At 36.6% G+C, this 17,877-nt stretch overlaps 1 protein-coding gene and 1 non-coding gene across 49 annotated transcripts in view; one reads left to right on the top strand and one right to left on the bottom strand.

Annotated features, from left to right (window-relative positions):
• Positions 1-161: 161 nt before the first annotated feature.
• Positions 162-17,877, bottom strand: part of RIMS2 (regulating synaptic membrane exocytosis 2) — a 683,906-nt gene continuing 666,190 nt past the window's right edge. For all 48 annotated transcript variants that reach the window (XM_053559665.1, XM_053559666.1, XM_053559708.1 and 45 more), the window contains 5 exons: positions 9,289-9,430; positions 5,286-5,398; positions 4,869-4,970; positions 3,451-3,590; positions 162-3,020 (listed from right to left, as the gene is read on the bottom strand). In XM_053559665.1, coding sequence (XP_053415640.1) covers positions 2,802-3,020; positions 3,451-3,590; positions 4,869-4,970; positions 5,286-5,398; positions 9,289-9,430 — 716 coding nt within the window. In that variant the 3' untranslated portion in view covers positions 162-2,801. The remainder of the gene's footprint in view (positions 3,021-3,450; positions 3,591-4,868; positions 4,971-5,285; positions 5,399-9,288; positions 9,431-17,877) is intronic.
• LOC128564214 (small nucleolar RNA U13) lies at positions 16,817-16,917 on the top strand. Its single transcript, XR_008374074.1, has one exon. It is a non-coding gene; the product is annotated as a small nucleolar RNA U13 (small nucleolar RNA).

Genomic DNA, 17,877 nt, shown 5'->3' with positions numbered 1-17,877 from the left:
AGTGCTCTACTGAGGCCTAATGCTGAGGGCAGCAGTGCACTTACGTTATTGAGAGGCAGAAAAGAATAATTTTGTTGTTTTCAAATGACATGTGAGTTTAGGGAATGAGCTTGGCACTGTATGGGCAAAGAAGTCAGAGAAGGCACTGTGGACAACATCTGTAAAGAAAATGTTTTATTTAAAGTGTTAAATACCATCACCAGAATGAATTTGATTTACAATAGTTGGTGTTCATTACAGGAATAATCTGCCCTTTTTTTTCCAACTGGAATTCCCTTTACTATTAAAACATACTATGTACAGGGCAGCAATGGTCACTGGCGTAGTGCTATCTACATGACGAAACCACAAGATGAGGTGCAGACATGAAAAATAAAAAAAAAGAAACACCAACTTTTAAATAAATACTGCATAATGACAAGTATGTACAAATATTCCATACAGTCATGTCCTTCTTATTAAAATTAGAAATAATTTGTATAGGAATATGCTCAAAAGATTATGTGACTGCATCTTAGTATCAGGAAAATCATAAACGTTTATTCTATGGGACAGTACGCTATAGGTCTATGAAATCAATTGTTGCTGGTACACAGGTGTCTAAATTATTTCAGTAAAGTTTTATTCATTCTTTTCACAACTTTACCTGGGTCCATCATAGATCTCAGAATGTCAAGACACAGTCTGGGTGTATTTCATATTGCACCACATAAAGAGAAGGCATTTTTAGTGATACTCATTTTAACTTTTGCACCGTATCAAGCATGATAGTTTTTAATCATCAGTAATGAATTAAAAAAAAAACAAAAAAAAATTTTTGTGCATGGCCTTAATTTAAACAAATGGAATGTATGTGGATTTCAAAAGTTATTGCAAACATTAAAATCAATATATAAGAATGTGTTATCAAAGTATATGTAAAGAAATGGAAAGTATGGGTGATTTATTACAATAACCAGTAACTTTCCTCTAAATAGGGGAACTTCAGAGAAATATTTGACCTTGCAGCACCACCCAATGGTAATAACTATCTGTAAAACCAAAGGCAGGGGTTTTGACTTTAAGGGATTTTCATGTTGACTTTTGGTGATGGCATCAAAGAACTACTAATAGGCCTAATGACTTCCTTTGAGTCACCTAAAAATTGGAGCTTTAAAATTGTTTGTTGCAAATTTATGTTCACTATATTTCTTTAGAAATATAATTTGTGAAAAATTGAATTTTACTACTGAAAAATGAATTTTTAATAATAAACAGCCCTGTGTTTCAGGGCTCCAAATTTTTAGCAGTGTTTCTGTTCACATAGTAAATGGAAATTGGCTAAAGAAATTACTTTAATTAATTAAAAAAACAAACAAACAAAACCTAAGAACTCCTACAAATAATATAATACTTTCACCCCTGTATGAATAATGCTGGTGCTTAAAAAAAATTATTAGACATTACAATGGCCACATGATTTTAAGATTTTCCTGTAAACTGAATTTTGAAGGTGAAAAAAATTACCATGCACTGTACAATAAATTGCAAAAGTTCAAATATCTTCTTTATCAAATACATGCTGACTTACTTTAATGTACTCCCAAGTCATGTTGCAAAATCCTTTTCAACATGCTTGAAATAAAGAAAGCTCTTAGATAGTTGTTTTTTCCCTTGAGAAATTCAAAAGCATCTATAGCTCTGAATCAAACATAGGGTGTAAGACAGGATCAGGTCAAAAACATACTTTTTTAGCGTAAGGTTCACTCTGGTAGGGAGAAAGAAAATAAAAGATTAAAAGAGGAGAAGAAGAAAAGTGAGAGAAAAGGAAGAGAGATATGAAAAATTTTCACATATTGAACTTTGTAAGATTTGTATATTTAACATGGAAATAAATTGAATGTCATCCTTATTTGTCACATAAAGAGAATTTTAAGTATCTTCTAGAAAGTATTTTCATTTGTAATGTCTGCCAAAACACAGACTATGATTAAAGAATAAACATAGTGTGTCTTTTTATCACCCTGTTGCATTCTCTCCCTTTTTTAAAACCATGCACTAGTGAAATTTATTTTTAAAAATAATATAAATTGTTGAAAATGGCTGACTTTTATTCTTTTTTTCTTTTTTTTGCAAGTTGCAGCCCCAAGAAAATAATTTAAGTATTCAGCTAATCTCTGTCCATGCAAAAAAAAGTTTCTTTAATTTCATTCAGTACTTTGTAGCCACAGAATTTTGTTTTTCAGAGTTCAACACTTCTTGGCATTAGTGTCATGCCTGTGGAGCTATGGAATCTGCCACTCTTCTTGCTGGACTGACTGCTCCTGATCACCGGCCAGAAGAAGGCTGACGCTTTGCTTCTGACCACTTCTTTGGTCTCCTGCTTTTTACCTGATACTTCCTAGGACTTCACTCCTTGACATGTACAATGGCTTAATGGCTGTACGGCTCCATTTCTGTGGCATAACAGGACTTTGGGGTCAGATAAATGAGGAAAAAGAACGATAAAAATATAAAGGTGCCATTGAAAAGGGCTTTTGTTGCATGAAACTGACTGATTCTTTGAGATAATCCATGGCTTCAGATTGAACCAAAACTTGAGTGTCATTGAACTCCAAACCTGATAGTTCTTCATAGCTCTGCTCTTCACCTGAGGGCCTTCTTTAGGGCACAATGTGTGCAACTTCCTCTGAGAACACAGGATCGCTTTGTATCCCTAGAAACAGGCTCAGAAGACACAACATTAAGCATGCAGTGTTATCAGGGTTTGCGACCTGTGATTTTTTGTAACGCTGGTTGCTGTGACAACAGTTTTACAGCTGCTATGAACGAGAATAAGACGGTCCAGTTGAACTTTCCAGAGATGACTGGGAAGCTCTTCTTGTCAGAGGGGCCAAGGTTGGATCTACTAAGGAGGAAGGGGGAAAAAGTTTGAACCATCCAATCACCATATTGGATAGCTCTAGTTCATCTAACAGTATCTGGGCCACTCCCATAAAAGATTTGTGATCCATGCGGCCATAATCTCCCCAGACAATGATCTGTTGACAAAATAAAAAGTAGAGGAACGTCAGTATAATCATGTATGTAATAAAAACTTACATTAAAATACTAACATACATTCAGTTATTATTTTGATATCAAAGATCAAGTTAAATAATTGTATTTGATTCACAGAATAGTTGTCTTTAACTACTGGAATTTAAAAATACATTAGGAAAACTGCACTGAAGAGTTAAGATCATAAGCAGTTCGGGCAGATTGGAGTTTATGTGTGATGGAGATTTGCAAGTCTGTAATTCACTTAAAAAATGATAATGTATATAGTTTTATAGCATTGGCCACTGCTTAGAAGTTTCCAAAAGATTTCACTTGTGAAGGGACATAAATAATATAATAAAAAATAGATTCTGGTACAATGTCTGATTCCATGAAAATATTTTCTTAGGTAAGGGATAAACAAGTTTATACCTGTAAAACCTTTCCTTGGGGACTCTCTTCGAAAGATAATAGCTGCTGGTAAAGGGGTTCCAGCGTTTTTCTTGCCACTTTTGTTTTCTTTTTGGCTATGCAGACTCCATTATCTAAAAGATACACCTTTACATATGGTGCTTGGGAAAGAAAACAGAGGAGAATAAGTGATCACCTATGGATATGGAATGTCTAACTCACAGTGACATCTGCAACAACTTAATCTCTGGGTACAAGAGCTAATGTTCAAGTCATTAGCCTTACCACATTCTGTCAAAGTCATTGGATAATAGATAATTATTAGTCATTCAGAAGGCTTTCAAGGTTTATTAATTAGTATTTTTCCATCACCATGGTTATATAGATTTAAACACTGCATTTAAAGAAGGTGGAAATGCTTCCAGTTTCTAATAATATTCAAAACGGACATGCTTGAAACTATATTGTTTTACCCACTCATCTTCCAAAATTACTTAGTATCCCCCAAAAGCATTTATTTAGGGTGATGGTGTGGGTATAAGAAAGGGGTGGGGTTTGATGTGATATGTCTAAATTACAGGAAAGGCAACTGATAAATCTCACAGAGGCTTCATAAAAACCATTTGCATGCACATACAAATCATACTATTCTTTATAACAGAATAAGTTGACTAGCTACAAGACCTGTACAAACATAACTGTCTTAATGACTACTACAAGGATATGATAGGCATATATTATAATTTAAAATTTCTGCAAGACTAAAGAAGTTAAGAGAGTCAAAACCATAAGGCAGTCAGTGGAAGAGCTGAGGCTAGAAGCCAAGTTTAAGAGACTTCAGCAATTGTTTCATACATATGATCAAGCAGCCTCTATATAATGCATTCAGAATCACTGCAGCATTTTCCATGGCTTCAAGCACCTTAGATTATAATTTATTTCAATATGACAGGTAGCATAAGACATTATAATAGTGCCTTTCTTTCCTTATATACTACAGGAAGTAAAAGGCATATAATTAGAATATCCAACATACATAGGCTTCTGCAACTGTCGGGGCCTATATCTATTTTTATCCTAATTTCAGAGCTCTAAGGATTTCTACAGAGAAGCTCTAGATAGAATGAATAATAACACAAAACACCAGATAACAAGAAAAAGAACTTCTTATACACATGGTATGACAAAATAAATTTCCTAAGTGTGATGGTTTTTACTTGGCAGTGGTTTCTACTACATATGTACTTATTTACCAACTTATGCAATCCCTACTAGATCACTCTCATTAACACTCACTCAGGATAAATACATAAACTGTAATACTTCAGCCCTATACCAGTCATAACTGACTCATCTATTGGTAAACTTGGTTAACTAAAAACACAATTTTTTTTTTCAGCATCTAATCAAAGTCTCTAAATCGAAACATTATGGGTTACCTGGCAGTGTCTTGGAACCTGGTTTTACAACAAGTCCACGGGCCCGGATAATTTCCACCTCAAGCTGTCCCTTTTTGTCCATCATTCCTACCTGAATGTCACCTAATGGTGTGTGGGGAAGAAACAAACATGCTTCAATATAAAAATTCTGTAAGAAAAATGCTTGTGCCAAAGATCTTGTTCTAACATCATTTCCTATATATTTTCTTAGATTCAGCTATATTTAAAATTTTATTAGTGATATTTTCCTTTAAAAAGCATTAGAAATTAACATAGAACAAAAAGATATTTTTATTATTAAAATCTAGGATACTTTATTCCAGAGAAAAATATTGTTAAAGATCCTAGGAAATTTAGAGAATATAATTTTCAATAATATAAAAGAAAAACAATGAAATCATGTGACAGAATTCTTACCCATTGCAGGGGTAGCTAAAGTCTGGCGTCCCACTAGCTGAGCAGGGCCAAGGCCATCCAGGAAATCGCTGAATTGGCTATCAGAGGCTAAGCGGACACCAGGGAAAATCAGACTGAAAGCAAAAAACACAGGGGATCAAAATCTTGACTCCTATTTAATTTCACAAAAGCTCAAGTCTCCCTTTAGCCTCCTTGATGTGGCCAGAGACTTGGTCCCACTATTTTGCCACTTATATTTATTGGATCCCAACACACCACTCCACATCCCAGGGCTCTTCTGCCAAATTCCCCACCAGCAAATTCACACTGCAGCAGAGTCTTTTGCTTATGTGTCTTTCTCTTGCCTGGACATGGGCTGTGTATTCCATGAACAACACTCAGCACATATTGAACACTTACTCTATGACAGGCTGTATCATATTTAATCCTTTTACCTGCATGATGAGGTAGATTCTATCATTTCTCCCCTTTTAAAGTTGAAGAAAGGTTTCTAGACCATTCTCATCAGCATATAAACATGCTGTTATTTATCCCACCTTACCAAAAATCCCTTTCTTGACGCCTCTTCCTTCTCTCTCACCCCCTTTCTCTCCTTCAAAAAGTTGTCTGTATGTGCTGTCTTCAATTTCTTTCTTCTCATTCTTTTTAGAAAGCCTAATCATTTTATTTTCCCCACTCCACCAAAATTTCTCTGATCATCTGACACAATTGACCCTGCCTTCTTCCTTGAAACACCTTCTCCACTTTGCTTCTAGGACCCTCCTGTCTCCTGGTTTTCCTTTCTTCTCTTCTGCCACTCTACCTTGATTGCTTTTGCTAGTTCTGCTTGACCTCTTATCGTTTCTCTGTCTCAATTTCCTTGATGATCCTAATCCAGTCTCATAATTTTCGATGCCTTCTATACTGTTAATGCTCACTTTGACATCTCTAGCTTAGACCTCCGTCTTGGGCCATGGACCTGATTTATAATAGGCACCCCAAACTTAACTTGCCCAAAACTGAACCCCACCCTATAACTCAAAACACAAACAGAAAAACAAACTGTGGTTCTCTTAGAGGAATTCCATCATCATAAATGGCAACTTCATTCTTCCAAATGCTCAACTTTAGAGCCATCTTCCTTCCTTTCTGTTACCAGCTGAGTTCTGTCCTCCTAAATTCCTGTGTTGAAGTGCAAACCCTCAGTGTGACTGACTATATTTGGAGATAGGGCCTTTAAAGAGATAAGGCAAAACAAGGCCATTAGGGGGGAGGCCTATGCCAATATAACTGGTGTCCTTGTAAGAAAAGGAAGAGACACTCCAGCTCACCCTCTAGCTTCTCACCTGTTGCCCTTCCTGCTCTTGTTCCACAGTGTGCCCTCCTCACTGATACCTGGCTGGCTCCTACCTCAGGGCCCCGGCACTGTTTCAGTCTGTAATGTTCTCTCAGATTTCCATCTGCTCACTAGCTGCCTTCAGACCCTCACTGAAATGTGTCTTCTCCCCATCTACCTTGCACAAAACCCTACTCCCATTCTATCATCTCTCTTCCTTGCTGTCTTTTTTTTCTTTAGTACTTATACTACCTAATCTACTGTGTATTTTACTAATTTTTCTTATGCATACAATTTAACAACTTTTCTTATTTATTGTCTATCTTCTCAATTACACTGGAAGTTTAATGAGGGTAGGCTTTTTTTTTTTTTCTCTGTTTTGTTCACTGTGGTGTCTCTAGCACCTAGAATCATGCCTGGAATACTGTAGCATTCAAAAAAAAAAAAAAAAAACAACACAAAGCTCAATCAATTAAAATGAAGTTTAGAAAAATTAAATAACTTGCCCAAGATTCTATAGTACCAAAAAACAACAACAACAACAACAACAACAACAAAACCCCCCAAACCAAGATGAGAACTTAGGCTTGTATGATCCCAACATCACAGTCCTAATCATGGATATTGACTCTCCTTATACGACTCATAGTACAGAGACTGGAATATTGGGAGGTCTGAGAATATTTGTTGAATGAATTTATGAATATTCATCTCATTTTGCCAATAAGACTACAAACATCTGGAGGACAGGCCAGAGCTTACACATTTTTATATCTCTAAAATATATAAATGATCTAACACAGTGCTTTATAATTTTCAGTGCTCTGTGCACATTATTTTTCAGCTGATTCTCCCTCTCTTTAGACTTCTTTGCTGAACATCACATCATTCTCCCCTCCCATTTAGACTCTCGAATACTCAGTTAATACAAATGTTTTAGTCTATTTTCATAAGTATACCAGATGATCCTATTTATAAATGTATGGGAAACCGTAAGTATCTCCTATATTTATATAATCATGCTAGACAAACTATCCTCATGGAATATGATTCATAGTATGCTAACAGCTCCTATAGTCTCACATCTGTGATTGGCAATACGTGTCTCTAAACACCTAATGCTTCCACAGTGATGACAATGAGGTCCACAAATCCCACTTTCCTCTATTATTGTCTTTTACATCCTCATTTACAGATCTTTTCTTGCTGATTACTATTAATTTGTTGGTGATGGGGCTACACAGTATTTACAAATGCTTTCAACATATCCTAAAAGACATCTGATCCAAGGGAAGTTACATTGTAACTACATAAACGGAAGGCCAGGTGGAGCACGGTGGCTCAGACTTATAATCCCAGCACTTTCGGAGGCTGAGGCAGGAGGATTGCTTGAGGCCAGGAGTTTGAGACCAGCCTAGCAACATAGTAAGACTTTCATCTCTAAAAAAAATTAAAAATTTGACCAGGCTTGGTGGCATGCACCTATAGTCCTAGCTACTCAGCAAGCTGAGGTGAGAGGATTGCTTGAGCCCAGGAGCTCCAGGTTGCAGTAAGCTGTGATCATGCTACTGCAATCCAGCCAGACTAGACTTGTCTCGGAAAAGAAAAACAAAAATCCTGAAAGGCTCGACAACTCTTGGCGGCATTCTTTTGGGCTATTATATTATATTATATTTATTTATTTTTGAGACAGATCCTCAAGCTGTTGCCCTGGGTAGAGTGCTGTGGCATCACAGCTCACAGCAACCTCCAACTCTCGGGCTTAAGCGATTCTCTTGCCTCAGCCTCCCAAGTAGCTGGGACTATAGGCACCCGCCACAATGCCTGACTATTTTTTGATTGTAATTGTCATTGTTGTTTGGCAGGCCTGGGCTGGATTTGAACCTGCCAGCTCTGGTATATGTGGCTGGCACCTTAGCCACTTGAGCTACAGGCTCTGAGCTGTGGGCTATTGTATTTAATAAAACTAAATGATATTAAATATTATAATTGATCGTTTTAACAATGTTAAAACTCCATGTTTTATAGTAATAACTCTTAGAGCAATGATCTTAAAAACTAGCTTTCTGGCTCGGCGCCTGTGGCTCAAACGGCTAAGGCACCAGCCACATACACCTGAGCTGGTGAGTTCGAATCCAGCCCTGGTCCGCCAAAAAACAATGATGGCTGCAACCAAAAAAAAAAAAAAAAAATAGCCAGGTGTTGTGGTGGGCACCTATAGTCCCAGCTACTTGGGAGACAGGGGCAGGAGAATCGCTTGAGCCCAGGAGTTGGAGGTTGCTGTGAGTGGTGATTTCACAGCATTCTACCCAGGGTGACAGCTTGAGGCTCTGTCTCAAAGACCCCCCCAAAATCCCAAAAAACAAAAAAACAAACTAGCTTTCTTCACATGGTATGACGTATATACTTATTATTTCTGTACTTTTACATATTATTTCAAGTTAGTGCAAAATATTTTATTGCATATATTTTAGCATCTTGCCATTAAAGCAAAACACTTTATTCCCAAACTATTTCTCTTGATATAAAAAGCCAGATATGCTTAGTGGCAGGTAAACAAAGTTCTCTTCATAGGAAATCAGCCGGTGCAAATTGAAATGCTTCTGCAAAGTGTTCGAGTTTGCTTTTATGAAAGCACAGACAGGTGAGGCAAAGGCAGAGACACACATCACAGGAGGCCTCACTCACTTTCCTTCTGAGCTATAGCTGTTCATGCTGCCATCTGTAGACTCTCGGCTTGCCTGTCGGGTCATCCAGTTCCTCATCTCCACTGCCAGACCTGTTTCTGTACTTCTCTGGACAGTGCTTCGTAGTTTTTTACCTCCTGCTTCTGCAGAGACAGAAACAAAAGGCATAACAGTTTTGTCATTGCTATCTGGTAACAAACAACATCAGCCATGCTCTGAGATCCTCAGATGAAAGAGCTGTGTAAATACAAAGTGCTCTTATTATTAAGGAGACAGAAAGAAAAGGTGTTTAAAGCAATTTTGGACAATGGGAGTGGGATGAAAATTTTCTAAAAGCTCTCTAAGAAACACAAACATCATTGTTTCATTTCCATTTAAAACAGTGTTCAAATGTTAACGTAAGAAATAAAATGACTCAACCTAAGGAAAATGAAGTAAGATTTACTTTTATTATAATATTTAAATGCCAGGTTAATTTATGTCTTTTTGTTTTCATTGTAATATTTCAATGTCATGTTATTTCTGCCTACTTTATTTTTCCCTTTCTCTCATAGTAAAAAAATCAGGCCTTCCACTATTTACAAAGAACAGATGGTGAGTAATCCTCAAATTCTAGCTTTAAATTTTATAGGAAAAAAAATCTGTTTTTGTAGGGTGATAGATATTAGAAGATAACAAAATCTATATAAAGGAGATAGCCCGTTTGCCAACAGTTTCACATCTGTTGGGAACTTTCAGAAAGATAATCAAAGGGGAATGCAAAACCCCCAAAAATATCATGTGAAAAGTGCTTTGCAATTTTTGGTCACAGACAGTCAAGGATCTTCAACAGTTTGGTGATGAGGTTTACTTACAGAAGACAATTAGAAGAAATGTTATAAACAATTCTAATTGTTATAAAAACAGGAAACTGAGTGAAGTCCTCAGAGGAAGGAGTGTTATCTGGAGAGGTAATGGAAAGAGGAGCTTCACAGAGAGCATGGGATTTGAGCTGGGCTTGAAAACTGGGCAGATTGGGATGGTGAGGAGAGGAGATAAGAGAGTGTCTTGGGTGAGGGAAATAGCCTGAGCAAAGGTGCAGACAAGAACGACCATGTGCATTTAAGGCGATGCAATGACCAAGGCCTGTGAAAGCATAAGGAGTGAGTGGGTTAGACAAGACACTGAGCCCCAATTACAAAGGGCTTTAATGTAGAACTGTAGTTGAGAGCCTACCAAAGCTGGAGTAAGAGGTGACAATACAAATTATTTGTACTCATTTACTTCTTTTCAAGCCTAAATGTTTATCCACATTGGCTGTCTGAGATACAACCATATGGTAAGCTCTTTTAGTGCCTGGTATTAGTAAGTTCCCTTTAGATTTGTGGTTATTTGCTGATATGCCAGTGGCTTGTTGAAATCTCTTTTGACCAAACTTCTTATATTTGCTCACCATTTTGAAACACTGCTTTAAATTTCATCCACTATCCACTTCCAACTTTAATGTACACCAAAATGCTTTAAAGAGTTTATACTAAACACACACGATGACTGATTTATTACTCAGTTTCATAAGCTAAGGCTGAGAGTTTAGATAATTGATGGTAAACATGTTGTACTGATATAAACTGTAAAGAAGACATAAAGTATACCCCATTGATAAGGGAAAGCTCTTTTTTACAGAGAAATACTAGTTAATAAGTGTAAAAGAATGATAAAATTTAAAAATTACCAATTTGCAACTTTTAATGGAATAAATGATTTAAGCAAGGCTCATTAATGAGGGTAACACCATTAGATGAAAGGTAGGGAAAATAACATTCATATGAGCCAAATAATCATTCCACAAATTAATTCTAATTGTTATAAAAACAGTACTTCACACTGGGAGACCTGGCTATTACCAAGTTAATCAAGTGACCAAACTTGGTGGTGCCAACACTCAGGCAATCATATGTACTGCCAGATGTAAAATGCTAAGTCTCAACTATCAACCTGTTCTAGACAAAAATATACTTAGTTTTAATCAGGTCTTTGGAAGCAGATTTCAGTTTTCAAAAACACAAGAGATATAGTAATAAGCTAAATCACACTCATGTGTACCCCTTCCCTAATCAGACAAACCCAGAACATGAGATATTGTTCAAGAGTGTTAGCCTAGTCTCTTCAAAATGGTCACATCATGAAAACAAACAAAGTGAGGGAATTGTTCTAGATTAAAAGATATCAAAGTGATGTAACCATCAAATGCTATGAGTGTACTCTGGCTTCTTGTTTGGGAAAACAAAACAAAACAAAACAAAACTCTATAAGCATATTGGTATAAAAGTAATTTTAGAACAAGTAGGGAAAATTTGAATATGCATTGGATATTAGATAGGATTTGGAAATTGTTATTTTTTTAAGGTAGATAATGACATGTATTATAAAGAATTTCCTTCTCATTAAGAGAAAGACATATATGCTAAAGTATTTAGACTTGAAATGGTATGTTGCCTGCAATTTAATTCCAAATGGTATAGCAAAAAAATACATATATATAAAAGAGGGAGAATGTTAAAAAAAAGTATTCATAGATTTAATATTTATGATTTTATTTGGGAGTGATCCTCAAATGACTACATCAAAAAGTAATACAATTTGCTACAAATGTGAATTGGCATCATGGAATGTGCTAGGCTTGTGTGAAGGAGCCAGGCCAAGGGGTGAGCCCCTCTCTCTCCACGTAGCTTGAATGTTCACTTCCTGTGAACAATCCCCGTGTGAAAAATTGCCATCAACTGAGACATACAACTCCAGAGATGTTTGAACATGTGGAATGAGTATATGTACTGAAAACATGACTTGCAAAGGAAATGAGATTCCTAAAGATCTCAGGACATAGCCTTTGCAACATCAAGACCTACTGTTTATTTAAGATCTGAGTCTACCACAGCTAACCTGACTTGAAAATCTGCTATTAAAGGGTGAGGAGAACTGGCACCATTCGTCAAAGAATAACAATACGATGAGGGCGGCGCCTGTGGCTCAGTCGGTAAGGTGCTGGCCCCATGTACCAAGGGTGGTGGGTTCAAACCCGGCCCCGGCCAAACTGCAACCAAAAAAAATAGCCGGGCGTTGTGGCGGGTGCCTGTAGTCCCAGTTGCTCGGGAGGCTGAGGCAAGAGAATTGCTTAAGCCCAGGAGTTGGAGGTTGCTGTGGGCTGTGTGAGGCCACGGCACTCTACCGAGGGCCATAAAGTGAGACTCTGTCTCTACAAAAAAAAAAACAAAAAACAATATGATGAGCAGGTAATCCTTTTGCTTACAGATACTTTTACATGTATCCTCTTGGTCAAACTCTAAAAACCCTATTTTATAGATACAGCATCTAAGGGCCCCTGCAGATTACACAATCCCCTGAAGCTACAAAGTAAGTGACAGAACGAGAATTTGTACATAGTTCCCAGACTTCAAATTTTCTGCTGGTTCATTAAATTGTTGTCAGTACCTACATGGTGCTTGTGCAGCTGTCTATGGAGACAACACCAGGCTCACTCTGTGACAACACACAACAGGCTTTGTTAGAAGCAGGTTGGGGTGGGGGGTGGGAAGAGCAGAGCTCAGTGAAGAGGTCAAGCCCTTGGTGTCAAACTGCTTTTCCTTGAATCTTCACTTTATCATTAACAAGCTGGCTGACATTGAGTAAGTTACATACCCTCTCTGTGAACTCACTTTTCTCAAACTGAAATGACAATGATAATAATAACGCCCATCTTAGTAAAGTATCTCAGGAATGGAAAAAAAAAATCGAATGTACTCAGTACTACTGTGAAACCAATTTATAATCACCCACACTTGCATATGAAAAATGAAATACAACTATAGCCTAAGATGAAGGAGGGAAGGGGAGGGAGAAGGGAGGGGGGTGGGTTGATAGGGGGAGGGTTAGTAGGGGGACCACACCCATGGAGCATATTGCAAGTACAAGTTGGATCTACCAGGTGTAGAACACAAATGTCTTAATGCTGTAATTGGGTAAATGAGGTGAAAGCTATGTTGATTAGTAGGATGTAAGCACTCCAATTTGTACAAATAATCAACACATTGAATCCCATAATGGCATAAATATATTTATGATCTATGTAAAAACAAACAAAAAAATAATGCCCACCTTATAGGTATTAAGTAAAACATCACATTTAAAGTGGTTAGAATAGTGTTTGATATATAGAAAATCTTCAGTCAATGGTACCATTATTATTATTACCAGGTAGGGAATCAGAAAACATGTACCTACACCAGTTTCTAACCACTACTAGCAGATTTTGTGGGCCCCACTGAGTCATATCTGGTCTGAGTCTCAGGGGGAAGAGGGCAGACAATCTCTGACATCTTTCAGCACTAAAGTATGTGACTTTGCATTATTAGTGTATGACCAAGACCATCATTAACAACAAACATGAGGAGATATGCTACTCATTGCCATCTGATACACTCAAAGAACGCCATTGCCATCTGATACACTCAAAGAATGCCAGCTAATATATCGAACATTTATAGAAATTCTTTTACAACATGTCTTTTTGAATGTCTCGTTATCTGATACATTTATAGTCTTATTTAAAAAATAAATTTATTTTTCTGCACCCTACAAAATCTTTAGTCACATTCACAATAAAAGTAATCTAACCTAAATGTAATTATGGTGATTCACATTTAATGTTCCAAATGATTTGACATGTTATTCAACCTAAAACCTGAATCTATGTAATAGTGAAGGTCTAAGTAAGTGTGGTCCGTGGAATTCTACGATGGCTCCCATGATTATATTAAAGTAAATTTTGTCATTTACTTTACATGGCAAAAGGGATTTTGATCAGTTGACCCAAAGATAGGGAGATTAGGTGAGTGGGCCTAATTTAACCACGTGATCCCTTTCAAAGCAGAGTACTTTCTCTGGCTGCTTCCAGTAGAGGAAACCAGAGATACTCGATACAAGAAAAATTCAGTGTACCTTTGTCTGCTTCAGAGGGAAGGGACCATGTGGAAAGGACCTGAGAATAGCCTCCAGCTGCTGAGAGTGATGCCTGCTGCCTAGGACCTCAGGCCTCAACTACAAGGAAGTGACTTTTACCCAAAACCTGAATGGCCTTGGAAGCAGACGTTTTCCAGCAGAGTCTCTGAACAAGAATTCAGCCCAGGCAACATCTTGATTTCAGTCATGAGGAAAAAATCCAACCACACTTGTGCCAAAGTTGTGACCCGAACTGTGAACTAACAAATGGGTGTTGGTTTTAACTGTTTCAAATTCACGATAATTGTTATACTATAATAGACAACTGGTACAATAAGTTCTGAGTCCTTTTTAGATAATTTTTTAAATGGGAATACTTGTAAAGATATCCTTTTATAACCATAAGGTGGATCGACCAAGAATGTAAAAACTTAGCCATGATAAAAAGTATATCTTTTTAAAAAAAGTATACATACATATATAAATATATTCATATGAACATACATACACACACATATATGTCTAGTATATGTACTTATGTGTGTACTCAGATGTTCCAAAATACTTGAGTTGACACTAATGACCAGAATGTGTGGTTGTTGAGCCCTCAAACCACTCTCTTTGGTATTAGGTATTTTAAACCAAAATGCACTTGGAGAAGATGCCCAGAGGTAAAAATCAAGTTCTCGAATTGCAAAACACCACAGGCAGAAAGCAAAACATAGGAGATGTCCTTGTTACGTTATTCCCCTTAATCTTATGACTCATTTACTAGGTTAAGTTCAGTATTCAAAGAAAGCGACTTGATTAAACAAAAGACTAAAAGGTCATTTTCCCCTAACAATATCTGAAAACCAGAAAACCCTTTGAGTTGACAACAAAAATCAAAAGGTCCTCTCAGCTACTGACTTAGAATCTATCATAAGCCCCACCCACACAGGGCTCACAATGTCTCGCTAATCAATTTCGTGATGACCTCTTTTGGAATACTGGATTCACAGAACCCATTTCTCTTTGCTCCCACCTGGCAGGTCTCATGTATAGCAGACAGACTTACTCAGGATTCAGGATTTTCCCCATGTCAATATGGCAAATAATTTATGGAAATAAATTGAGGGCTGGTTGGCAGACTCTGAAAACTGACTTTAAATTTCAGTTTAAACACAATGTATGTGCTTTAAGCTATAAGGTGCTATTTTTGCTTTTCATTCAAAATTACCATTTTTCAGAGTAAGTATAATTTAGAGAAGCTATTTGAATTACATTTATAGAATACTAAAAATGCACAAAAAATGTGAATTTTTAAAATTATTGACTCAGATTTTAGAAGGTCATCTTGGGAATGCAGTGAACCTACATACTTTATGTACTCCCTTATTGCAGCAATGAGAAAGTTGAGGTCCTGAGTAGCTAGTTCATTTGTGATAAAAGGTTTTTTCAGCTGTCAAAACAATTAATAATTTTGAGTTGTACTTTAATTCTTCTTTATCTTGCTCTTTTAAATTAATCAAATTTTTAGTAAAGAAAGAACTTCTTTCTTTTTAGTAAAGAAAGAACTTCCAGCACCTTCACTAAACTCCGTGGTGGACACTGTCAATATAACACCCAGCAGCAGAATTTATATCAAGACACGAAAGAGACTGATTTATTTATTTACCTAGGTGGTCCTGGAAGACCTCACTATGGACAGCACTATTATATGTTACTTACTATAAACGAGTATAAAAGCTTGTGCACTTATGTTTGTCAGGTCTTTTTACTATCATAAGTATAATTCAAATCTCTGGAAGTCTAAACAAAATAGAGACAAATATCTGACAATTTCTTTTGGGCTAAATCCAGGATCTGCAATTAGTCTTTGAAATAAAACAGAAATTAATAGAAGTTAACAGTTGACTCTCAAAATTGTTTCAGAGTTTAACACAAATTCAACAGCTTTGTCATAACTATCATGAAAGTTACACAGCTAATAGCTATAGTACAGTGCGCTTCAGGTTACAGTTACATTTAAATACAGTAGGTCCTCCAGAGTTGACCACTTTCCTATGACCACCTCCCTAAGTTGACCTAATTTTCATAGATCAGACATACACTGCATGTACACATCGGTACAGTAGGCTTAGTTCCTTATGCTGATCATTTCCCTATGTTGACATGTCTGTTACAGTCCCTTGGATGGTCAACTTACAGAGGTTCTACTGCATAATCTATCCCCCCTCCACTTCTGAAATTAGGTGTGGTCACATAACTTGCATGGCCAATGAAATGTGAGCAGAACTAGCCTGTGTAACTTCAGGGCAGGAATGTAACGGCTGGTGGACGTATGACTCACCATGCCCCTGTCCTTTATGTGGAAACAGATAGCAATAGGTGCTTGGGTCCCTGACTTCAGCTAGGCATGTGACTCAATGAACAGGTAGAAGGAGTAAGACATACAATTTTTTTGTGTTAAACCACTGATTTTTTTAGTTGTTTGTTATTATAACCTAACATAGCTGTAGGGCAGCATTTTCCATTCTCTTGTGAATAAAGTTTTATGTTTTCCTAATTTTTCCATCGTTTGGTAGTTTATAAGCATGATTGGGTTTCCATGCTTATGTGTGAGATAGGCCTCCTTCAAACCTTATTACAACATTGGTACATTAGTCATTTGACATGAAAAGAATTTCTAATTTTTTGTTTTCAGTATCATTAAAAACGTGACCATTTTGAATACAGCTATGTTTTAAAAACTCTGAATCCGATATTCTATTTTGTAACTGTTTTTATGGCTTTTGTCTTATAAGTATGCTTAAAGTCACTTTAATCACTGTTCTTAAACTACAGATTCCTATTATAAACACATCAAAATAATTTTAAATAGGTGGCGCCCATAGCTCAGTGGGTAGGGTGCTGGCCATATACACCAAGGCTGGCAGGTTCAAACCTGGCCCAGGCCAGCTAAAACAATAATGACAACTGCAACAGAAAAATAGCTGGGTGTTGTGGCGGGAGCCTGTAGTCCTAGCTACTCAGGAGGCTGAGCAAAAACATCACTTGAGCCCAAGAGTTTGAGGTTGCTGTGAGATGTGACACCACAGCACTCTACCCAGGGCGACAGCTTGAGACTCTGTCTCAAAAATAAATACATAAAATAATTTTAAATAAACATTTACATTTGAATAGTTTTATACTTTTTAGAAACATTGCAAATATATGCAGAAAATTCTAGTATACCCCACATCCAGTTTCCCCTATTATTAACATTTTATAAAGGTATGGTAAATTTGTGACAATTGATGAACTATTCTTGATACATAATTATTGACTAAAGTCTATGCTTTATTCCAATTCTCTTGGTTTTTACCTAAAGTGTTTTTGTTGATCTAGGATACCACATTACATTTAGTTATGATGTCTCCTTAAAGTCCTCTTGGAATTAAAATTATAATATTTCTAATTCCTGATATTTTTTTCATTTTTAATTACTTTTAGTCTGTTCTTGGTACATGAAATTAATATGCAGTATGATGATTCATAATAGTATTCACATATACATCATTAAAACCACTTATTTTCAGTAAAAGAAATATGAAAGTTGAAAATACTTGTCTGCAGAAAAACAGAAATACATCAT

Source organism: Nycticebus coucang, chromosome 13, assembly GCF_027406575.1.
Source record: "Nycticebus coucang isolate mNycCou1 chromosome 13, mNycCou1.pri, whole genome shotgun sequence".
Taxonomy (NCBI): Eukaryota; Metazoa; Chordata; class Mammalia; order Primates; family Lorisidae; genus Nycticebus; species Nycticebus coucang.
This window is presented reverse-complemented; position numbering and strand designations above follow the sequence as displayed.